This window comes from Rhinolophus sinicus, chromosome 14, assembly GCF_057876585.1.
Source record: "Rhinolophus sinicus isolate RSI-liver-muscle chromosome 14, RSI-T2T, whole genome shotgun sequence".
NCBI classification, from domain to species: Eukaryota; Metazoa; Chordata; class Mammalia; order Chiroptera; family Rhinolophidae; genus Rhinolophus; species Rhinolophus sinicus.
The window spans coordinates 164,588,953-164,614,624 of NC_142514.1; the positions used below are offsets into that span (position 1 = coordinate 164,588,953).

A 25,672-nucleotide genomic window follows, 5' to 3' on the forward strand; every position below is an offset into this window, starting at 1 on the left:
CCCAGATCTGACGGACCACAATTTGAGAGCCAATATAATCGATTAATTTTAACGTCACTTTCCATTTCATATTACTAATAAAGTGTATTTTCTCTGATGCATATTTTATTCTCGTTTCCGGATCTCCCTTTGAGAACCGTTGACCCAAGGTAACCTAACCACAAGACCCCTAGCCTGGTGTAACCCAAAGTGAAAAGCCCCCGACGCGCCGCGGGCGCTCCACTGAGCCCTGAAAACGCTCCCCAGGATTCGCAGAAAACGCCGAGTCTAGAAACGAATCCAAACCAGCCACCCGCGCGCCGAGGAGGGGCCAGAACTGGAGGCAGGCGGCGGGGCTCGCCCAGGGGTCAGGGCAGAAGGTTCGGCGGCTGGGAGAGCCAAGCGCGAGCTCGCTGGAGACGCCTGCAACTGCCCGCCCGCCGCAGGTAGGCCCGCCCCCGGGAGGAGGAGCGCCGCCAGGTGTTCTCCAGGTAGCCGCCGCTTCCCTTTCCCACTAACCTGTTGTTCTGCGGCCTCCCGGGATCAAGGCAGGCGCTCGCATCGCGCGCGACCCTCGGCTGACCAGGGCGTCCCTCCGCGGACCCCAGGCGCTTCCTCGGCCCGAGCGCGGGGCCACCCCAGCCCTGCGGGGAGCGAGGCCCGGAGCGTCGCGGAGATTTGGGGAGCGCCGAGACCGAGGGTCTGGCGGCCGCAGACACTACCCTACGACAGGGCTTCGGCCCCGGAGCTGCGGGAACATGCGCCCAGAACGGCAGGTGCGCGGCCCCGCTGCTTGGCTCCAGTGGGGAATGGTGCAGGTCCGATTCGAACGCGAGGCAGGGGTCGCCCGCGGCGACAGGTGCCCACTCGGCCGTAGGCAGAGTCCTGGGGCGCGGCATTTGTCCCCAGGCGTTCTCAGGGCCGCTTTCTGGGCGCGGATCAGACTCGGGCGACCGAAACCGCGTGCGGAGCACAGTTGCCCGGAGGCTTTGAGCACAACAGGTCGGTGAGGAAGTTCCAAAGTGTTGAGCTAGGGATCTTTTTTTGTAACGTGTTTTTCTGTTTTTTTGTTTGTTTGTTTGTTTGTTTTAGTTTGTTTGACCGTTGCCGGACTATGTTCACACTCCTGGTTCTCTTCAGCCAGTTGCCCATAGCTACCTTCGCGTTTCCTCATTGCGCAAGAAGTCCAGAGGAGTCTAGCCATGCGGGGCAAGAAGGTAAGCGTGATTTGTTTCCAAGAAAACCCTCTTGGAAACTCGAGCCACATATTACAGATCTCAAAAGAGAAAGTATAGTATTTGAAATGACGTGTCCCCATCAATCATAGAAGCGCTAAAATATTCTTTAATTTGTGATTTATTTGGTTAATTCTGTGGTTTGTTATGTTAAGTACAATTAATACAAATTGATTTCTGTGGGTTATTTTGTTTAAATGTGTATATTTAAGACTTGGTTTGTGGTTAACAGAATGGAGAACCTAGTTCAACTCCTGAAAATCAGTGAGTGCCTTTTTTTTAGATGCGGATATGTGGTAATTATAATGAGCATAATTACTTCTTCTTCCTGGAAAGATGGTCAGAGAGTCCAAGATCTAGTCTGGACTTGTTGTAAGACCCTGGCCAAGTTACCTAACACCTTTCGCTTTGAATGTCTTCATCTGTAAAATGATGGAGGTGAGGAGTGGAATGAGCTCTGAGATTCTTTTTTACTTTTAAATGTCTGGATGTAGTCAGATAGTTGTGAGAAGATTAGGTTTGGGGCTTGCTGACCTAGAATTCCACACCTTGTGGGTTCCAGGTCATGAAGAGACTGATTCCTGCCCACGTTTTAAAAGCCTAATCAAGAAAAACCATATGAAAAAACAAAAATGGCTTTGGCTCTCAGCATCCTTCACCCAGCTTTGTCATTGTGCTTCCTACCCAGGGCCAGTACTTTGGATCTACTTCCCCACACATTCCTGTCCCTTATTCCTGTTATCAGATCTGACTCTCAGCTCATTTGCGTTTGGGAAGGATCTGTTACACTAGTACTCCTAGGTGACTTATTAATGATTAACACAGCTTAGTGTGTTAAACCTTCTAGGAGTGTGTTGTGGGTATGTGTGTGTATTTTAAGATACGTCAATAATCTTAATCCAGAGGAATCAAACCCAATGGCAGAATTCTAGGCAATTTGATAGGCTAGCTAGTAGGAAAGGGAGAACTTTTAGAAGTAGATTTTTCTTGGTACCTCCCAAGTTGCACCGTATAGGTAAGTCCACTCTCATATAAAGTTGATGGTCAATTCTCAGTGGGACCAGATGCTGATCCCCAGAATACTTGTGAATGTATTCATTTATTCACACGATATGCACATAAAAGATACTCTCAAGAACATCACTAACTCTGGAAGGAATTTATTTGGAAATCATACTTGAGTGCAAAAGGCTAGTGATATCTGTGGGAAATGTAAACAAGGAACCTATATATTTAAAAAGCCGACTCATTCAGTTGGTAACCACTTTGTTAACACATGCTCTGTGCCAGGCCCTATGCTAGATACTGGAGATGTAGAAATGAAAGGCTGTAATCTCTGCCCTGAAGGGCTTCTTCATTGGTTGGGGAGGCAGGGTTGTACACATAATCTCCATGAACTCTATGACAGAGGTAGGAACTGAGCTCGAGAGCAGAGGAAAGAGTGAGGAGCAGTAACTGTCTCAGGAGAGTTGTATCACACAGAAGCCAATGCTCTCCATCTGCAAATGAGATACAATGGAAATATGAGAAGTAACTAGGAAGATAAGGGACCTTCAGCTAAATTCTGATGGAGCCCACGGGTGGAGCTGAAATCACTTAAAAGGAATTTCTTTAAAAAACGTGGGGAGACAGGGGAGAGGAAGAGAATGCAATATTTGGGTTGGTGGGTTTGAAACGGTGAAATGCACAGAAAAATAGAGATGGGAAGAGAATCTGAGTAGCCAGATACAAAAGCACAAAGGCCAGAGGGAAAACAGGAACTGTCGTGGGCTGTCAGGATGCTCCAGAGGCAAGGAAGTTTGCTTCTTTCAATTATAAGCAATTTCAGGGTTGCTTGGAATCCAAACAAACAAACAAAAAAATGTATTTCTCTTACGATCATAAGGTAGGCAGAGAAAAGTTTGGTAAAGCACAGAAAGTCTAACCATTTAGAACTTCCAAATGGAAGTTCCAACCATTTACTGAATTGGAACTTTCACTCTCAAGAAAATGACGAACAACAGCCTGTGGAAGGCATGTTTAATGTAGGGGTGAGGATTTTTACTGGTATAAATACACTTCACGAACAATAAAAATGCTCATGACTCTTTTATATTCCTTTCAAGTTGAAAGTGACTTTATTGAGTGCCATTTGGAGGTTGGGGTATTTTTAGAACTCAGATAACCTACTTGAACAGAAGACCAACAATGAAGAAATTTGGCGCTGATTTTTTTTTTTTTTAGCCAATAAAATGTAAAGATCTGGGCAAATCTGAGAAGTAGTAATACAAAGGCAGATTTCTAATTCTCCTTTCTGATATTATATCTCATGTGGTAAGTACAGCTAAATTAGGTAGGCTATGAGTTACTTATCACGGGAGTAGTATTTCAAACCTATGCTAAGCTGAGTAACACCGGACTATACCTATTAATTGCTTCAACTGATAGAATTTAGGTGCAAGAGTCCCTTCCCACTATAGGAAAGTTGAGTTCATTCATCCACATAGTGATTTTTTGAGCGCCTCTTATTATCAGACACCAACATCTCTGCTTTAATGGAACATTCCTTCTAATAAGGGGAATAGAGTGGTAACAAATAAGTAAGTAAAACATATAGAACACCTGATGATGAGGAGGAGTGCTATGGAGAAAAACAAAGTACAATAGGGGACGGGGAGTGCCAGAGACGACAGGCATGGATCAGGGTTCAAGGTAACATTGAAAAAAAGTCCTCAAGGAGGTGAGAGAGCAAACTGAAAGAAAGCTCTATTCATAGGAAATGGCGAGTAGAAAGGCAGGAGAGAACCAAGAGCATTGGAAGCCAGTGTGGCTACAACAGAATGTTAAAAAGTCTATAGAGGAAGAAGGAGACCCCTTAGAAGGCCATTGCAAGATCCCAAGGAGAGGATGGAGACTTGGAAAAATGTTCATTCTGCCACAATTTGGAGAAAGCATAAAATCTTCAAGAAGACAAGGGAAAAGAAAGAACAGAAATATTTTATCACACCGGTCTGCCTCTTAGAATATTTCTCAAGACAACTCTCAATAATGACCCCACTTTAGCTTCCCTCTTGGTTCAAATAGCCCATATATGTTATTTATAATATTTAAATGAATATGCTAGAATAGTGCTGGCCAATAAAAATAGAATGTGAACCACATATAATTTAAAATTTTCTAATAGCCACATTTGAAAAGGAAAAAAAAAATAGGTGGAAATAATTTTAATAATTATTTAATTTAACCCAATATACCTAAAATATCATTTCCAAATATAAGGCAATATAAAACATAGAGATATTTCACATTTATTAAATGAAATTTTTGAAATCCTGTGTTTATTTTACACTTACAGCACATCTCAATTCACACTAGCCACATTTTTTCCCCCTCCCCCCCCCCGCCAACACACTCCGGTTCTATCCGTTGTTTCTCAGTCTTGTTGTGTAGGACACAGTTCCCTGGCCCATGCTGGTATTATGAGCCTTGTGCCTTTTTCCTGCCTACCTTACGATCTTAGGAAAAATCCAGTGTTAGCTGTAGGGGTTGCAGCTCACTGGCCCATGTGGGAATCGAACTGACGACCTGGGTGTTAGGAAACCGGTGCTCCAACCACCTGAGCCACCAGGCCAGCCCAACACTAGCCACATTTCAAGTGCTCAGTAGCAATATGTGGCTCATGGCTACTATATTGGACAAAACAGCTCTGTAAGTTTCAGACCTGTTTGGAAAGATGATTGATTGATTAGTAGAAAAAATATCTTGGACAAGATGTGACTGTCTTCAAGGGGCTAAGAATAAATGGCCAACCTGAGGTTATTCACAAATCAGTTTTAGTTTTCAAACAGGCCACGTGCTCTCTTGTCCGTCTTGAGCAGCCTTTCAATTGCCCACTTTACTATATACTTCCCTTAGTAATGTTTAGCGGTGAGAAGTATTAACACTTTTAAATTCTCTCAAGCATTTAATGCAGTTCTCAGAGAGTTTCTGAGTTCCAGTCTCAGTAATGTGATCTGGAGCAAGACCACTTCAGCTTGTGTGATACCAGAATGAGTTTAAAGTTTGTGGGTTTTGAAAATACTGCCACTGGTCTGCCTCTTAAAGTATGAAAGGATATTTAGAATGGTGGGATATTTTGGTTTTGTGTTAACCTGCGCTTAATTCTATCTTGTTTACCATTTACTTTCCCCGCAAATACAGAGTCTTGTAAAGCATTGTAAACATGTATTTTGGTGTTGGGTGGAAGGAGCTACTCCTTTGGGAGGGACTGAATGTCTTTTACTTGATCTTATAATTAACTTATAATTTTATTAACTTACAAGTTTCAAATTTTATGTTTTAGTATAAACTTGATATAACAATATTAATATAAACGTATTAATTTATAATTGTAAAACATAAAGAGATCTTAGTGATTATTTAGTTCATTTTACAAATGTGGAAATGGTAACCCTGAAATATAAGTGACTTATCCCAGGATACATAGCTGATAACTAAGCCAAATCAAAACCAAGAATCTCTGTCTTCTAACTCTTCGTCCAATACTCTGTCCATTACACCAGACTAATTTATATCAGTCAAGATAATAGGGAACCAACCCTTTAGAAATAGTCTGGACTGCTATTTATAATTTTTTGAAAAATTATAATTTTTCAAAAAATTATAAAAATAATTTTATGAAGGGAAAAATAATATTTAAATAATTTTCATTTATGCTAATAATTTTGGACATAGTCAACTCAAGTATTTCCTGCAATTATGCTAATATTTGTATTTCATATTTAGCAGAAATTATTTTTACTGATGATATTTCTTTTTGTCAGATTTTAAAACCATACAAGAAAGTTTGGTATAATTTAACCACATCAAGAGAACTATTCACTTTTTTCCACAGGAATTTTCTTCCTTATTTTTATCAGAGCTTGAAATCTTTCTGTTTCTTTATTAGTCTTTACATCAAAAGAAGAAGCAAACTCTTTCATACATAGACACCTTCTATATAATAGATTTGATTTGGAGCTTTTCACTCCTGGTGACCTAGAAAGAGAGTGCAACGAAGAACTTTGTAATTATGAAGAAGTCAGAGAGATTTTTGTGGATGAAGATAAAACGGTAATTTGGTTGATAATGTTAACTGGCTGAAAATTTATTAAATCATACTTAAGAAAATGGCGGGGTTGGCCTGGTGGCTCAGTTGGTTGGAGCCCAGTGCTCCTTTCCCCGAGGTCACTGGTTCAATTCCCACATGGGCCAGTGAGCTGTGCTCTCTATAGCTAAGATTGTGAACAACAGCTCTCCCTCGAGCTGGGCAGCTGTGGGCTGCCAAGTGCTGCTATGTGCTGCCATGAGTGGCCGGTAGCCAGTGTGAGTGGCCCGCTGTGAGCGGCCCAAGGCTCATAATACCAGCATGGGCCAGGGAGCTGAGTCCTACACAACTAGACTGAGAAACAATGGAGTGGGGGGGGGGGGGGGGGCGGCCAGGGGCGGGAAATGGCACTTTCAGTCATTAGAGATTTGATGCTTTAAATAAAACCAGGATTGTATACCTGTTATCTTTCTACTTCCTTAAAATGCTAATTAACCTTAAATTTAGACTTGGCATTATACTTAATTAAATGGGCTTACAGTAATTAGCAAATTATCAATTATGCTGTGATTTTTTTGTGTTTAATGTCTATTATAATTCAAAACCAATCAAGAATCTGAGTGAAGTAAACTTCAGGATGTAATTTGAGTTAGTTCTCTGACTCAGGCTTCAATCATTCAAGATGCAGAGCAATTTTTCCTATCAGTGACTTAACCTTTTTCAGTTACTGTATTTATATTTCAAGTATTGACAATCTACTATATGCCAAGTGCTCTGCTAGAGACTGAAGATACAAAATATACAAAATATATAGTCCCTGCATTCAGGACTATAAACATTAATGGTTGGTATATCTGTAATTTAAGGGAGAAACTTTTAGAAATTCTCCCTTAAAATATCTTTAAATCCCATCTGTTAATTTTGAAAAGGTACAAAACAGACAGACAGCACTGTCCTTGTTATAATCTGGCATATTCTTGACGAATGTTAAGTGACCCAGATTCTTTTCTTTTGTAGATTAAATAACCCCATCTCCTTTTTCCTTCCTCAAAAGTTCCATTTTACTCTTTGGTCAACAGGAACCTCTCTAGATATCCTTCAAATGCAGGTGTTAATAGACCTTAGTTTTGTTTTGTTTTTCTAAAACTATACCCAGCCTCCCTGCTAATATGTGCCGCGTCTATTAGAGAAGGAAAACAAAGTCTACACTTTGCAATTATGCCTGTTGGGATTTTATTGTTTTTCACAAATTCATTTTCTAATTTTATCATGGTTCCTTAAAATCTGCTTCCATTCTCTCAGATAACAATGAACTGAAACCATCTCAGAGATTTCTTTCCAAGTCAGTAAATACCTTTCAATAAAGTCTCCTAGCAAACTGAGAGCCCACTTAGCACAGAAAAATTCAGACTCCTTTTCAAATATGGTAATAAGTCCACTGCCTCAGCTTCCAACTTTGGTACTTTCATTGATGCGCTAATATGATAGTTTTCCCTGATGCATGAGTGGGAGCTCTGGGCGGGTGCAGGGAGACCAGCCAGGTACAGTGGTAGAGCTCTGGCACTGGCAATAATCCCCTCACCAGTTCTGGAGTTGGGAGAAACAGTAGTGCATATTCGTGCTTTAATTAGAGTGAGTCACAACCTTTTGCTTGAATGAACTGGTATCCTCCCTGTGGCACATGCCAAGAAGTTACCACCCCTAGTCTAGGTCATTGGAACCAAATGAAATGATAATAAAGAAATTAAATAAACTCGGAAATTTTACCTTTCTCTTAGGTGGCATTTTGGCAGCAGTATTCGATTAAAGGACCAACCACAAAATCAGGTAAGACAAGAATTGATCAAATGTAATGTTTTTCCCACACCCTCTGTTTTATAATACACTTCAGTTCCATGGAGTTTGGTTGTTACTCAACATACATACTTGTAAATCCAAGGAAGATTTCTCAATAATACACTAGGCTGTCTAAGACAGAGAAGGCCACATTCATCTGTTTACACACTGAAAATCAAGTTCGGTGAGATACAAGGGAAATGAGATAATAGGCTTAACGCTGTTCTAAAGAACTCAGCTAAGTCAACATTTGCACAGAATAAAAGTTGGACTCCATTGGTTTCAAGTAGTAAACTATTTTAATTTTTTTGCCTTTTTTACCATTACAAGTGAATGCAATACTTATGCTACTAGGCAAGTTAAGATTGTTAGACAGAATCAAGTAACTGCTAGAGAGGGAAGATCCTCTTTTATCTGGATCAATCATCTCTAGCTGCCAGGGGGGTTTTTTGCCAGCTATTCTTTCATTCCACTTAGGTAGGGCCCCACATAGCTACACAGGATGCTCAATATGTTTATCTTAGTAGTTAATATCACAGTGTGTCTAGCTGAACAAAGATTATGTTTATCCCACTTAGTCTTGAATATTATCCATTTAATATGACCTATTTAAAATAAATGAAACCATAACTAGGGTTTCTAGGAAGCGTCATTTAAAAATTCTCCAGTTCCTGTCTCTAGCACAAAGACTTTTTAAAGAAATTAGTATTAGTTATTAGATGCCTAATAGTATGCTTAGACCCAGGGTTAAATTTATTGAAATCATAGGTGGTACTTTTAGGCTGTGATACTTAAGTTATTTTAATGATTTTTCTTAAGGTGGTAACAGAGAGAAAATTCATGTTATGGGCCTTCTGACTGGACTAATTGCTGCTGGAGTATTTTTGGTTATTTTTGGATTACTTGGTTACTATCTTTGGATCACTAAGTGTAACAGGCAACAGCATCCAGGGTAAGTACCAAGTGAAAATATTTAATTCACTGTTATACATTCTGTAGTGTTATTTTTACATGGATCAAAAAATGGCTGCCTATTTTTTTAAATAAACTTTTTATTTTGGAATAATTTTAGATGTACAGGAAAGTTGCAAAGATAACACAGAAAGTTCCCATATATCTTTCATTCAGTTTTCCTCATTGTTAACATCTTATGTTATCATAGTACATTTTTAAAACTAACACACCGACATTGGTACTTTACTATTAACTGATCGCCAGACCTTATTTAGATTTCATCAGTTTTTCTATTGTCCTCTTTCTTCTTTGGGATCCAATCAGGATACCACATTGCATTTAGTTATCATGTCTCCCCAGTCTCCTCTAGTCTATGACAGTTACTTCATTGCCTAATTAACACTTACATAAAAACGTAAAATGATGTTTCTTAGATCCTTTAAAACCGTATAAGAAGATTCACAAATGTCAGCTTGCTTTTCCAATGCTTCCTTCTTAAACAGGAGGCAGATACCAGTGTCCCCACATTATTTCTAGAAGCAAGAAGTCCCATAGTTTATTTTACTCTGAGTCACAGTGTTTCCTGATCTAGCCATGTGGCTACCCAAATAGAAACAGTGTAACTAGCTCTTGAATTCAACTATTTTTATTGACACTTTAAATAAAAATTAATGAAATAAAATGGTTACTACTTGAGGATAATAGTACATTAATATAGCTTTATAAAGATTCCTACAGGCCATAATTGTTTGCCCAATAGAACCTCAACATACTAATTAGAATAAAAAGTTATTATCTTCTATATTATCTTCTCAGTAAGAACAGATGAGTAAGTGTAGAATAACCTTATTAAAAAAAAAAAGCACCAGGTGCTAAACAGGCTATTGAAAATTGATGCTTAGAGACCCCTATTCACAATTCCAAATTCTGTGAACAAGGGCCTGATAGTAACCAGGTGATGAAAAGGCTCTGGAAATAGTGGTAGTGGTTTGTATATAATTAATGCCCCTGAATTGTATACTTAAAAATGGTTAAAATGTCAAGTTTTATGTTATATATATTTTACCACAATACAATTTTTTTCTTTATTGTTAAGGTAAGAGGTTAGATGTAGAATTAGGATTTTTATCTGTTGGAGGATAAAAGCTCAAGCCATGAGAGTTGTCAAGTTTTGAGTGTGACAAAAGGACAGAAGGTGAAGGACGGAGCCTTTCAGGATGCCCACCAGAAGGGTGCAGAAAGGAGGACATGCCAGCAGAGAGGGCAAAGGACAGAGGCAACAGAAGTTGTAATTCTATCCCCAGGCTGGAGTTCCTGAAGAGCTCCCTTAGCATTTATGTGACCTATGGGCATGGAGTTTGTCAGACTTCTATCAATCCTGTAAAAATTTGAGAAGTAATAGCAAGTAAGGAAGAATTTGTTTAATTTTTCTTAAGCCACTATCTTTTTTTTTGGGGGGGTGGATATTGGGGAACAGTGTGTTTTTCCAGGACCCGTCAGCTCCAAGTCAAGTCGTTTTTTTCAATCTACCCAGTTTCCCCAAAAATAAGACCTAACTGTACAATCAGCTTTAATGCGTCTTTTGGAGCAAAAATTAATATAAGACCCAGTCTTATTTTACGATACTATAAGACTGGGTCTAATATAATATAGTATAGTATAATAATATAATATAATATAATATAATATAATATAATATAATATATAATATATAATACCGGGTCTTATATTAAATTTTGCTCCAAAAGACGCATTAGAGCTGATTGTCCGGCTAGGTCTTATTTTCAGGGAAACATGGTAGTTGTGGAGGGCGCAGCTCACTGGCCCATGTGGGAATCGAACTGGTGACATTGGTGTTATGCACTCTAACCAACTGAGCCCATTGGCTGCCCCTTAAGCCACTATCTTTTAAGCCGAAAGACTTCTATTAATTACTCCTTATTTAATAGACAGGAAATGAGCAAAGTCTTTCCATTTTCTAGGAGTTTTGACTAAAATTTTATTCAATGTGGCTTTCTCCACAAACTGGGGAAATCCTGGAAACTCACAGGTTAATAAAGAAAGAGGCAACATTTGTCTTTGGACATTCTTCCTGCCTTTTAGCTTTCCTTCTATTTTACCCCATTCATCCTAGTTTTCCAAAAAAAGTTCACGTATGCCCTCATGTTTAATAATTGCACTCAATGTCTGTGACAGTATAACCATTATTCAGTGTCCTCATGCTTGACATTTTCTTCTCTCTTCTCCCCTCTTTTTCTTCATTTTTTTGCTTTTCTATACCACTACATCTTCTTACCTTATGCCTTTTGTTCTGTGAAACCTTTTAGCTTCTTCCCTGCATGAGGTTAGAAGCAGAATTCAAAGACAGAAGGGGCAAAGTTTTCTTAGTATGCATGTTTACCGTGTGTTAAAATTAAAAATTAAAAAACTCTGGATATCTCTTATTTTGAAAGTCAGATTAGTTATACTTCATGTTGGTACAGGATAATGCCGTGCAGTTCACAGATCATTTTTACATCTGTTGTTTCCCTCAGATCCTCACAGCAACCCTTTGAGTTTTAGGGGACATTTCACACTAGGTTCACCAAACATTCTCCTATGTTGGGATTAACATTCAAATTCTTACTAACATACTTTTCATCTATTGTCCCAAGAAATTCTTCCAGCTGAGTTATTTCTTCTCTTTCTATATTTTGTAAGTCTGAGAGTGGGGGAAGGGTGAGGAAATATTTGAGAAAGAAAAAGTGAAAAATAAGATCATTGCCAGAAAAGTTTGTCTCATTCCACTGTAAAAAAACCTGCCAAGAAATGGGAAACAAGTTCTTTTCATTTTTTAGTTTCTATATTTTATGGAGTAAAATAGGCATAATACGATGTTGTCTGTTTATTTGAGATGTTAATTGGTGTGTACTTTCTGATTTCAATCATTTAAAATGTAGATAAGAAATGCTGTTAGGTATTTAATGACTTTGATGCAGTTTTATATTGTTTCTGTAAATTAAATTTCAAAAGTCAACATGCAAAAATTTATTTGTTCAAATAAAACATCTTTCTCTCTCGTTCCCTATAAACACATATAACTTCTGTCACAAGCTAATGAACGTGGCAAGTGACTCGCCTACCATGAAAACATTCCAGATTCCTGACAGAGAAGGAATTGTGTTGAGCCCTCTAAGTAAACTTGTAATGCTCTCAATCACCTCTCAACTGTTGAAGGGCTGATTATCCAGTTCCTAGATTTACACAGATCTTTTTCTTCTCTCTCTGCAATTTCCCCGTCTCCTTCCCTCCAACTTCATATCTCATTACTTACAGAGGCAAAGGTGTTTTAAGATGCAAATTGACTGACTTAGTTTGGAAAAGTTTATAGAATTTTGTATCTGCTAAACTTTCTCTTGTTGGGAAGAATATTATAAATATTGACTAGAAGTTGGGGATTACCTATGAGTTTTAATTATCTTCTTAGCCCTAAATATAGAAATTTAATTTATGCATAGATACTTCATTGACAGCCAGCTTCACAGTCTAAACAGATCAATTTACTAATGTGTAAATTGTCATTTTGTAATTTGCAAGTGAGAAGGGAAAATGTAGGTTCAAAACACTAGACCCATGCTGCATTTCTATTTTCAATGGCTGGTGTAGCGATAAAGGTTTGTGAAAATGGTGGGACTTGAATGAGGCCATATTAAAACAATTTTTTTAATGTTGGGCTTAGATCAATAGATTTGGGGAAACACATCATGTGAGAAAGGAAACAATACCAGTGAAAGCCCAGAGACAGGACAGAGAATTCATTGCACATACTGAGGAGTGTTACAAAAGAGGCCACCTTGGCAAGAGCAGAGAGCTATACAAAATAAGGCAATGCCAGAATGAAGGAGGTTTTGAAAGGGAGGCACAGGAGTTAGAACTCGATTTCATGGTAAGAAGGCTGCAGGTTAGACTTCCGTGGAGAAGAGTGATGTGACTGTTTAGGAAGGATCTATGTACAGGCAGAGGGGACAGGGGAGAGAGCCAGGCATCAGCTGTTGTGATGATCTCTGTGGTATCAGTTTCCTTGGCCTGGAGTTGACCTGCCTTTCAACAAAGCCTGGATGGTTTCACACCATACTTTGAGAAAGCTTTCATCCAGGAGCAGGAGAAAAAAGTGAATTAGCTTGTTTTGAGTCCTAAATATAGTGTTCTGGACACTGCTTCACATACAACATCTTTCTCAAGCTACACAAAACCACTCTGTTGAGGTAGCTTTTATTATCCCCACTTTATAGAGGAAGAAATTGAGTTAGATCACAGAGCTATGAAAGGACAGGATCTGGTTTGAAGTCAGGACCCATATCTGACTTCAAAACTCCTGATCGTTCCACTATACCAAGACTGTTTCCGTTGTTATAAAATTATTGCTGTATTAATAAATTGGGCTCAACTTTTAGAAAAACAGTCAGTTGGATTTTTTAATATTGCCATCTTAACCTAAAAATGCTGCCTTTTCGAAACCTAAATGCTATCTCTTTGTTTAGTTCTTCAGCCACCTACCTGAGAAGGGGCAGGCACACTCCCTCCATCCTTTTCAGAAGACCTGAGGAGTCTGTCTTGTTTCCATCACCACCTTCATTGGAGGACACAGGATTACCTTCTTATGAACAGGCAGTGACACTGACCAGAAAACACAGTGTTTCGCCACCACCACCATACCCTGGGCCAGCAAAAGGGTTTCGGGTGTTTAAAAAGTCCATGTCGCTCCCATCTCATTAAGCCCACCTTGACATCTTGATGGTACAGGAGACTCATGTTATTTGAATGGTCGTTTTCCCCGAACCAAAATAACATATCAATTCAGCTCTTTATGACAAACTGCAAGAAGTAAAGGAGGATTAAACATGAGTGCTACACAGCAAAAGTTTTGTGGGTATCTTGGACCTGAACTTTTCATCATTGTCAGCTTGAAAAGAAACTTTGACTCCATATCTTGCAATTCAGAAGACAGCACTTTTTTGTTTATTTTAATGGTTCAAAAAAATCTGTGATATGCACATCATAGCCAGAACTTGTGAACTATTTGTATTCTTTATGCAGATAAAGGTTGTAGATTTCTTGTGTTGAATATATAAAAAGTAAGAATTTCTAATCATTCGATTATCCCAAGTCATAATATTAGACCCACTCTTCATTAGGATTTCTTTTCAGTTGGAAATACTTCACAGAATTTGACATTTCAGAATAAATTGATGGCCTTGATATAATTGCTTTGTTTTATATTTTAAATTATTGCATAGCATTCACCGTATTTTGCAGGTTTCCATTGGTAACTCTTGCTATCAGTTGTGTTTCATTATGAGGAGTGGGATCAATGCTTTCCTCTCTTAAAAAAAAACAACACAAAAAAACACTTGCAAAAAAAAAAAAAACCACTTGCTAGGGAGTTTGTTCTTCAGAGGGTTACAATGGCAGGGATTTATTTACTAACAAATAAATAAATAGGCCACAAATCTAGGAGTGACTAGAACTTGACATAATTGCCCATGTTTCTGACGAATAGACATACCATACCCATTTTCATTGTTAAATTATCTATCTATAACAATATATAATTATTTATCTTGAAAATTTGTTGAATTTTCTAAATAGCAGCTTGAGAACCTAGAAAAAAGTAATTTACTTTTCTGCTATTAAAATAATATTGATTAAAGAGGATTAAAATAAGTACAAAGTGCAAGATGCAAAGTTACTTCAGAAAAAGTGCTTCTGTAAAGCCAAGTATGACAAATAGTAAAATTTTTATATGTAGGTGGCTTTTAAAAGACTGCTTTTCCTAATTATATGTAAATGCTGCTAAATGAGTTCTTTGGGACAAAGAATATCACTACGGTCACCTTCGAAGTACTCCCCTTGGGAAGCTATGCACCGATGCACCAAATGAGTTCTTTCGGACAAGGCAACCCTTTGTATCTCTTAATGTCTCACACAAAACACTGTAGGTAATTATTTTAACTTACACTTTGTCTCTTCTTCTAATCATATATATAACCAGTGTCTCCTTAAGAACGTAGTAGAGTATGAGCTATAAACCTCTGGAGTGGGTGTGTGTGCACAAATTTATGTGGGTGGGTGTGTATGTATGTGTGAATTTGTTTCTTCCTTACAGGAGCTCAAGAAATATACTCGTGGGTGGCCAGTTAGCTCGGTTAAAGCGTGGTGCTAATAACACCAAGGTGGCAGATTCGATCCCTGCATGGGCCACTGGGGGCTGTGCCCTCCTTAAAAAGAAAAAAACAACAACATATATGTGTGTGTGTGTGTGTGTGTGTGTGTATTCCTGAGAAATACCATGTTTCGCCGAAAATAAGACCTAGCTGGACAATCAGCTGTAATGCGTCTATTGGAGCAAAAATTAATCTAAGATCCGGTCTTATATTATCTAAAATCCAGTCTTATAGTAAAATAAGACCAGGTCTTAGATTAATTTTTGCTCCAACAGACGCATTACAGCTGATTGTCCGGCTAGGTCTTATTTTCGGGGAAATGGTAAAATAGAAAGTTCTGTTCTTTATGTTTTTATTAGATATTGCATTTTCCTATTATTTAAGATCATTTATAAAATTGTATTTTATTTTATTGTTTTTATAGAGGTGAGACTAAAACCCACACACATTTGATCATTCCTTCCAAATTAAATGTTTAGAAAGCATAAGTTGTATTATAGTGTGAATATATGTGTCTCTCCTTTACGACCGACCGCATGATCTTAAGGCAGGTAAAAGCAAGACCTTAACCACTACAGACTGACTACTAAAGACATTTTAGATTCTTGTGTCTCTTCTGTTACTTGTCCCAAAAACTCATTTAGCAACATTTACATATAATTAGGAAAAGCGGTCTTTTTAAAGCTACCTACATTGCCTATAAAAATTTTACTACTTGTCATACTTTGGCTTTACATAAACACTTTGTCTCAAGTAATTTTGCACCTTGCACTTTGCGCTTATTTTCATTCTCTTTAAAAGGTCAGAGGCAAACTCTACTTTGCTCACTTTGTAACAATGAGACTAAGGCATAAAAGGGTAACTTGCCCAAAATCTGACATGTTGGAGAGAGCTAGGTTTAGAATGAGCAAGCATATTTTTGTAGGCCCACCTGTATCTATAGAATTACACTGTCTCAAATTATGAAATCCAGGGATCTGGTTACTTCTCAATCTGTATGAGAAATTTATAAGCGTTTGTCATATATACATAAACATAAATAGGCACATACATTGCATATATATATGTATACATATATTCATTCTCACACACATGTATTTCTTAGGATGAATAGAAATATAAGATATGCTATATCTTATTGAATCATAATTTGAAATATTCCACTAACTTGTTTACTCCCATTGCCTCATAAGAATCTAACTGCAAAGCTAGCTTCAGAACCTGGGACGGCTCCCAGGTACCCCCACAACAGCAGCCTAGGTTTGTAACGTGTTATCATTTGGTATAAAACTGTTGCGCTAACTTGAATGAATTTAGAATTCATCATTAAGATAGTGAAATCATTGGTATTTGTAGAGCATTCAATGTTGAACTCACAATACTTTAAATACAAAAAGGAAAATGTGACAGAACCATAATTGACAAATATTTATAATGATTGAAAATATCTCAATATAAAATTATTGACATGTATTTCTCTCATTCACCCTTTTCTATTCATGTACTTTTGGTGGTGGATTTTTTTTGTTTGTTTGATTGGTCTGTTTTGTTTGTGCTTCTTCCCCAGGCAACTGATTAGTGTTCACCATTAAATCAACTTTGACACAAAGTTTCATATTTAATTAGATCAGTTTTCCTCTCTATTACCATCAGGAAATGAATGGAATATGGATTAAAAAAAAAAGGGGGGATGGGACTAGAAAAAAAGAAATACACGTTTCTAAGGTTATATCTTCAATAGGATAGATAATTCTACAAAGAGCACAAACTGTGAAAGTTTTGCATCTGTTAATAATGTTCCCACTGCATGAAAACACAGAGTGGGTGAAAAAACCTCAGAACAATTAAAAACTGGAACAAAAGTGTCCTCTGTCTCTTTAGTTTCCCCTTTGTAAAATTCTAATCAATTTTTTCTATTAACAGATAGTTTATATGTGTATACTTTTTCTATATGTGCAAGAGAACTTTTAATGAGAAAAGGTTTGTTAGTGCTGTTTGAAAACTCAATTTCATATTATTCATATCATTGTTCTAATTGAATGTAAATTAAATTTTATTAGTTATTAGCTTGATTTGAAATGTTGCATATGGTGCTTATACCATTCGAAGAGTGTCTAGAATTTCTGTAATATTTTTAAAACTAGGCTCTTCTGTAGATCACCAATATGGCATTTTAAACATGTATGATGTAGGTTGATGCCTTCAATCTTATATATTGTGTTTCCTCCAACATTTTTTTTGTTTAAAAATGTTTTCCTAACAGGTTAAGAGTTTAAGGCAATCCAGTACAAATACATCAGTATTTTCATTATGTAGGAAAAAAACCACATTTTTTAAAATGCATAATGCATATTTTTCCTACAGCTTTGATTATGTTTTAGTTTTAATGGATTTCCTATTACAGACACTTTTTATAAATGTGAATAAACTTTATACTAAGTAAATATCTGTTGCTTGTTTCAATTAAACATACTTCTTCCTCATATAATGGCATATAATTATATAAATTAAATGTGAACAACAGAATGCATGTTTTCAAAACAATGTTTACAGCATGGTGTTGCTGTATATATCTGTCACCCAGTGAGGCTAGCGCTCTGTTTAAACAATTTAGTTGCAGTTGTGAAAGTGCTATTCTCAAATACAGTTTTAATACTTAATATATTATTTGAGACAAATTCATAATATATTACTCCTTAAAACTGTATTTATTTCTGTGACCTATGTCTATATTATTTAAAAATCAAAAAGTATAGTAATGTTCCACTAAATTATAAGAGTAACAGTACTTCTGGTTTAAACACATTAATATGAAGTATCATACGCATAGGTAAACCTTGGTTATTATTAAATATTACTTCATGTTACACGTTTAGACTACCTTAAAATTTTTTTGGATCCAATTGAGTTATACATACAAAATTACTTTAATCAAGAGAATGAGAAACAAGCTAGTGACTAGGAGAAAGTACTTGCAAAAGACATCTGATAAAGGACTGCTACCTAAATTATATAACAAACTATTAAAACTCAACAATAAGAAAACAAACAATCTGATTTTTAAAATGGGCAAAAGACCTGAGCAGACACCTCACCAAGGGAGATATACAAATGGTAAGTAAACCTATGAAAAGATACTCAAGGGGCAGCCGGATGGTTCGGTTGGTTAGAGCGCGAGCTCTTAACAGGGTTGTGGGTTCAATTCCCACATGGGATAGTGGGCTGTGTCCCCTGCAACTAAGATTGAAAACGGCAACTGGACTTGGAGCTGAGCTGCGCCCTCCACAACTAGATTGAAGGACAACGACTTGACTTGGAACTGATGGGCCCTGGAAAAACACAATGTTCCCCAATATCCTTCCCCCACCAAAAAAGAAAAGATACTCAACATTATATGTCATTAGAGAATTGCAAGTCGAAACAACAGAGATACCACGACACACCTATCAAAATGGCCAAAATCTGGAACACTGACAACACTAAACATGGTGAGGATGTAGAGCAATAGGAACTCTCATTCATTGCTGATGGGAGTGCAAATTGGTACAGTCACTTTGGAAGACAGTTTGACAATTTCATACAAAACTAGTCTTCCGATTTGATCCAACAGTCGTCCTTCTTGGTATTTACCCAATTGAGTTGAAAACTTATGTCCGCACAAAAATTTGCATGTGGATGATTACAGCAGCTTTTATTTATAATTTATAATTGTCAGATCTTGGAAGCAACCAAGATGTCCTTCAGTAAAGAAATAGTTAACTGTGGTATATTCAGATAATGTGATATTATTCAGTGCTAAAAAGAAATGAGCTATCAAGTCATGAAAAGACATCATGAAAACTTAAATGCATTTTATCAAGTGAAAGAAGCCAATCTGAAAAGACTACCTACTGTATATTTCAACTATATGACATTCTGGAAAAGGCAAAACTATGGGGATATTAAAAAGATCAGTGATTGTCCGGGTTTGGGGTAGACGGAGGGGCAAGGGTTGAATAGTTGGAGCACAGGAGATTTTTAGGGCAGTGAAAGGGCTCTATATGATACATGTGGTGGATACATGTTGTTATACATTTGTCCAGGCCTAGGGAATGTGCACCAAGAATGAGCTAACTTAAGCTATGGACTTTGGAAGATACTGAGGTGTCAATGTAGGTTCATTGATTGCAACAAATGTACCCCCTCTGGTGTTGGATGTTAATAGGGTGGGACGTTGCTCACGTTGTTCACGTGTGGGAAGCGGGGGGTATATGGGAACTCTCTGTACTTTTCACTCAGTGTTTCTCTGAAGCTGAAACTGCTCTAAAATGTAAAGTTTATTTTAAAAAATTACTTTTAAGACAAAAGGTTTTCTTAGGGCCAATTGAAAGTTTTAAGAAATACTTTATATGCTATTGAAGCGTAGGAAAAAAATGGTTTTAGTAATAATTTTTATGTCACCTTTTACTCGATGAAGTCTATAAATAAAATATCAAGTGACTCAAAAACATGTTCTAGATGTTTACTGCCATGACAAGATACTGAAAGAAACACAGCGATGAGCTTTTCAAACCTAGGCGGAATAGCCACATTTCATCAAAATGTAGACCTGTCCTAACAACAGCTTAGTCATGTTTCTAACAGAGAAACTAACTTGGGCAAGAAGGAGAACTTTGGGGACTAGAACCATAGAGAAAAGGGAGGTGGGGTGATTAGGAACACCCTTACAAAGTTAGTGCAGTATTGTCTGAAGTACATTGCTAACTCGAAGCATATTTTTCTCACTCCGGGACCAGAAGAAATGATGTAGGGGTCACTGGTAAATAGATTAGGAAGCAGGGTCTAAAAGGTCTACTTGAAAGTCACAAAAACTTGACTTGAACTGGCGTTTAAAATGGGGAAGCTGTGGGTTGGAACAGTCTGGGCCTTGGTACAAGTTTATTGTTCATGGCACCCAGTGCCTTCTTTGAATATGAAGATCTGTGCCTCTCAATTCTAGAACATCTCGTTGTATAATTTTTTTGCTAGTTTCTTCTCCTTTGTTTTCTCCACTTTTTGTGTGATTCCTAATGATTGAATATTGGACTTCTGGATTGATCCACTATTTTCCATTTCTTTCTCCATCTATTCTACGTTCTGCATAATTTTTACACTGTAACTTCCAACTCTATTCAATTTTAATTTAAGATTATTCTGTTTTTAATTTCCAAGAGCACTTTGTGTTCTGATTGTTTTCATTTATAACAACTTTATTGGTGTATAATTTAGATGCCATAAAATGAAGCCATCTTCAGTGAGCAGTTCCATGAGTTTTAACAAATGTAGATACCGATATAACAATCATTTCACCTGCAGAAAGTTCCCATCTGTCCTTTTACTGTCAATTTCCTGACTCTCTAGCCTCAGGCTACCATCGATCCACTTTCTGTTACTATAGATTAGTTTTGCCTATACTAGAACTTCATATAAATCAAATCATATGACATGTACTCTTTAGTCGTTTATTTCTTTCACTCAGCACAATATTTTTGCATATGTCAGTAGTGTGTTCCTATTTACTGCTGAATAGTATTTCATTGTACTGATACAACAAAATTTGTCTATTCACCTCTTCATAAGAATTTGTAGGGTGGCCGGTTAGCTCAGTTGGTTAGAGCACAGCGCTCTTAACAACAAGGTTGCCTGGTTGATCCCCACATGGGCCACTGTGCTCTCCACAACTAGATTGAAACAACTACTTGACTTGGAGCTGATGAGTTCTGAAAAAACACATTTAAAATAAGTAAAAGTTAAAAAAAAAAAAAAGAATTTGTACATAAAGCTACTATGAACATTCATATACAAGTCTTTGGGCATATATTTTCAGTTCTTTTGGGTAAACACCTAGGAGTAGAATTGCTGGTAATAGGTGGGTGTATATGTAACTTAATAAGAAACTATCAAATTGTTTTTCAAAATGGATGAACCATTTTACACTACCAACAGGAATGTATAAAGGTTCCGGAGGCTCCACATCCCTGACAATGCTTGCTGTTACTAGTCTTTTAATTTTATCCACTCTGGCGGGTGTGCAGTGGTATTTCATTGTGGTTTTAATTTGCATTTCCCTGATGACTGATGAGATTGAGTATCTTTCTTTATGCTTATTAGCCATTCACTTATCTTCTTTTAGCAAGTGTTTATTCAAATCTGTGTCCATTTTTTAAATTGATTTGTTTATCTTCTTACTTTTGAGTTACAAGCGTTCTTTATTATGGATATGTCCTTGGCCACATATATTTGGCAAATATTTTTTTCTAGGTCCTAACTTGCCTTTTTATTTATTTTAAAAAAATTTTTTATTAGTTTCAGGTTGCCTTTTCATTTTTTTAACAGTGTCTTTAAAAGAGCAGAAGTCTTACATTTTGATGGAGTCCAATTTATCAGCTCTTTTTTATGTTCATTTTTCTGTGTGTTTATCTAGCCAAGAAATCATCGTCGGCCCCAGGTTGTGAAAATTTCCTTTTATGTTTTCTTCTAGCCATTTTATAGTTTCAGCTTTCACTCATGTCTAAATTTTTGTGTGTATATGAACTTAGAATCAGAGTTCATTTCCTCCCATTCAACAATGCAGTTTTAGCAAGATTTGTTTAAAAGGCTGTCCTTTCCCCAACCAAATCATCTGAATTATCTTGGAACTTTGTTGAAAATCAATAGATGATATAGAGAGATTTGGGGACAGCCACTTATGACAAGCCATACATAAAAACTTAAATTGCAGTACTAAAATTAAGTAGTTACAGCAAACAATAGTATAAGACATGTTTCCCCAAAAGCACAACCGGAGAAAATGATTTGGATGTAAATAGCTGAATTGGGAGTCAGCAAGAATGATGGAGCAGGGCGAGAGACAGGGCAGAAGGACAAGCCAGAGGGCATTTTATCAAAGTTGCTATTGTTGGTAATAAAGGCTTACTTCCGTGAGGACCACTGAGAAAGGTGCAAAACGCTTCCCATAACAGCCCACCTGGAAGCTGGGAGGCGGCTGTGTTTATCCAATGACTTCCTTCCGTTCTCCGTTCTCCAAGGATTGAGGGTATCTCCTAATGGGGAAATGCAAATTCCCCTGCATTTCAGGGAGCTTCAGTGGTGTCAAAGAAAGCGGAGTGAAGAAAGATACATAACAGAGTCTTAGGGTAAGATGCTGTGAGCATGAAGTAAGTCAAAACTGCCTGGGAGGTGAGCCAGGGATGTGATGCGGGCACCAGAGGGGTCTGCTGCAACATGTCATGTTTCGTTTTAAAGTCATGAGCGAGCAGGCAGGTTTCATGAACAGTAAAAAAAGGAGCATATGTAAATACAATAAAACTGGTATAATGAATAGTCTAGTGCTTGCTTTGTTACTTTCATAAATGTTCTCTGTGAGTGGACTTTGTCTGTGTTCATGTGTGGAACTCTATGAAGACACTGAATTTCAGTTTTTCCCCTGAACAGAGAAAGCACTCACGGAAGCAGAAGACATGTGGAAAAAGAGACTACAAGTTTCTTCAGAATTTGCAGAAATTTGGGAGAGGGTTTTTGACTTTCACAAGATGTTCGAGACCACCTTATCTTGAACTTAAGAAACTGAAAAAATTCCATGTGACAAAACTGAATCTGATACCAAATAATGATATGCTTGTATGCTTAGTAGTTAATATATATATGTATATATATATATATACTAACATTAACATGCATGAAAATTAGGTGAAGTCTAGATCTTTCCCAACAAACCTCCTTTACCACCCCCCTATCTAGGGCTTTGGGATAAAGGGAACAGGAAGTAACAAGAGAAGGGAGAGGATGTAAACCAACAGAGTGTGCCTTACACCTAGGCTGCAGCTGAGAGAAGCTGGAGGCTTGAGAACACATGCTCTACTACACTTGGCTTGAGGTTCAGTCCTCCAGCAGCAAAACCTCTGGAAAATATTTATCTCAAGTTGTGTTTACAACCAGGACAAAGGGGACTATCCCAAGTAGTGAAATGGTTTTTGTTGTTGTTGTTGTTGTTTGTTATTGTTGGTGTTGGTGTTGGTGTGTGTATGTATGTGTGTGTGTAAACGTATGAAAGTACTGTGTTCTTCATGTCGGTACCCCAGTGTTCCATCCAGGCTGAAGACGTAGACTAGAGTGAGACATTAGGAAGGACAAGGAAATGTTTCCCATGCCTTTGATCATGTCACTCTTTGCTTAAAAGGTTTTCATGGCTACTTATTGTGAGGAAGTATACTGAAGTCATTTAACGTTTGGATATTGGACCAAATATGGGACTATTTGTACATTAAAATAAATAAATATTTATTTTAACAGATTATAATCCCATGTTCAAGGACCACCCCCCGCCCCCACCGTCACTTTCAATGATTTGCTACAAGGACTCACAGGTCAGAGAAGTTGTTATACTGATGGTTAACTACAGTTTGTTATAGTAAAAGAATACGATTAAAATCAGGAATGGAAAAAGGCAGATAGCGCAGAGTATAATGGAGACCAAATGCAAGTTTGCAGTTGTCCTCTTCCAGTAGAGTCCTGTATACATTATCACGTGAAGTATTGCCAACCAGGAAGCTCACCTGAGCTTTGGTACCCAGGGCTTTTACTGGGCATTGGTCACACAGGCATGGCTGACTGCCCTGGTAACTGACCTTAATTCTTCAGCTTGTCCAGATATTAAGCTGCTACTGTGTGGTCCAAAGCCCCCACCATAAATCACATTGTTAGCATAACCTATTTGGTGTGGGCCAAGGCCTCAGGTAAACAAAGATACTCTTAACAGGCTAGTTATTCCAAGTGCTTAGAAGTTATTGCCCTGGAGGCTGGCAAGGGCCAAACCTTTCTTTGGAATGTACCAGGTTTGGGCCCTTGACCTGCTGAGCTAATCCTCCTGCACAAACCCATTGAATAAAATAAGAATCCATGAGTCTATATTGAGATATAGATAGATAGATAGATAGATAGATAGATAGATAGATAGATAGATAGATAATAATAAGGAAAAGTTCCTTCTCATAGAAGAATAATAACTAATGATGATAGGAAGAATGATGGAGTTAGAAAAATCACTATCGGCAAACATAATAATAATCACTTCAAGCAAGAATCATCAATGGATGCTATAGTGAGTTCATTGGTGGTCCCTCAAAAGCTACGTCTATGTCCTACTCCTCAGAACATGTGAATGTGACTTTATTTGAAAAAGGGGTCTTTACAGATGTAATTAAATTAAACATCTTGAGATGAGATCATCCTGGATTACCCAGGTGGGCCCTAAATCCAATGAATAGTGTTCTTATAAAAGACAGAAGAGCAGACAGACATACAGAGGAGAAGGCATTGTGAGACAGAGGCAGAGATTGGGGTGATGTGGCCACACACCAAGGAATGCCACCAGAAGCTGGAATAGTCAAGGAAGAATTCTCCACTAGAGCCTCCTGGGGGAGCACACAGCCCTGCAGACATCTTGATTTCAGACTGTCCGCCAGAATTGTGACACAGTAAATTTCTGTTGTTTTAAGCCGTTCAGTTTGTGATCATTTGTTGCAGCCGCCACAGGAAACTAACATAGATGCTAAAACCAATAGTGAAAGAATGAGGCTTCAGGAATTTTCAGTCTCAACATACCCACAAAGTACTAATTAATTATAAAGGGAAATATAGTAACTCTTCAATCGAGAAGCCTGGCAATAAATCTTTAACCAAGATTATTGGGTTGTGGAGTTAAACATAGATGGTTTGAAGCTCCGCTTGCACCACCATCAATTTATATCAGCATGTATAATTTGGGGAAGTTACTTAACTTCATTAAGCCTCAATTTCCTGTAAAATGGGAATAATAATTACTAATACCCACATCTTAAGGATATTTTGAGGATTAAATGAGGCAATCCATGTAAAGCCCTCAGCATAGGATCTAGCACATATGCATTCAACACATATTGGTTATTCTGATAATAGCTATCACCTACAGAATGAAGTCTAAAGTTCCTGTAATATATTCACGGAGATAAAAGATACACTCAATGAAAGACTTATGATCAGGCGACACCCCTATCTTTCCAGCTCATATTTAAATTGTGCGCCATTCCCAGACCTTCTGGTCTCCAATCACTCAATCTTTCTTCCTCCAGACCCTGATCAGCTAAGCCATTCACCAGAGCCCAAGAGTCCATCCATATCCATAGCTCAGACCACTCCCTTCACATACAAAACTGATGATCAAAGATGCTTCTTCATCTGAATGGGAGGAATGTCTCATCGATGTCTTTCAGTGACACCTCCCAGTGAGGCTGTGGCTTCCAAAGAAGCAAGCTTAAATGCAGCTCTTCTGACTCCATTGCTGTCTCCCTGGGGGGTATGACAGGGAACTGAGAGAGCAAAGATGATTGATAGGGTCAAGCTTG

At 37.8% G+C, this 25,672-nt stretch overlaps 2 protein-coding genes across 4 annotated transcripts in view; one reads left to right on the forward strand and one right to left on the reverse strand.

Moving 5' to 3' along the window:
- The window catches only part of CCDC73 (coiled-coil domain containing 73), a 256,081-nt gene that overhangs the window by 129,297 nt on the left and 101,112 nt on the right, over positions 1 to 25,672 (reverse strand). The gene's annotated exons all lie outside the window — the stretch shown is intronic.
- PRRG4 (proline rich and Gla domain 4) lies at positions 293 to 14,312 on the forward strand. Of its 3 annotated transcripts, none has more exons than XM_019738519.3 (6): positions 293 to 425; positions 1,072 to 1,196; positions 6,142 to 6,305; positions 8,058 to 8,106; positions 8,935 to 9,067; positions 13,590 to 14,312. In XM_019738519.3, the coding sequence occupies exons 2-6, from the start codon at positions 1,094 to 1,096 to the stop codon at positions 13,822 to 13,824; spliced, it is 684 nt and encodes a 227-aa protein (XP_019594078.3). In that variant the 5' UTR covers positions 293 to 425; positions 1,072 to 1,093; the 3' UTR covers positions 13,825 to 14,312. The 3 variants fall into 3 exon arrangements, with proteins under 3 accessions (XP_019594078.3, XP_074192284.2, XP_019594077.3); XM_074336183.2 differs by having other exon boundaries at positions 365 to 470; positions 13,590 to 13,969; XM_019738518.3 differs by lacking the exon at positions 293 to 425 and adding an exon at positions 622 to 755.

Excerpts from the sequence above, each read along its gene's own strand:
- PRRG4 (XM_019738519.3), top strand. The coding sequence starts at position 1,094 with ATGTTCACACTCCTGGTTCTCTTCAGCCAGTTGCCCATAGCTACCTTC. Across the intron at positions 6,306-8,057 it reads TTGTGGATGAAGATAAAACG|GTGGCATTTTGGCAGCAGTA; the intron begins GTAATTTGGTTG and ends CCTTTCTCTTAG. Across the intron at positions 8,107-8,934 it reads AGGACCAACCACAAAATCAG|GTGGTAACAGAGAGAAAATT; the intron begins GTAAGACAAGAA and ends ATTTTTCTTAAG.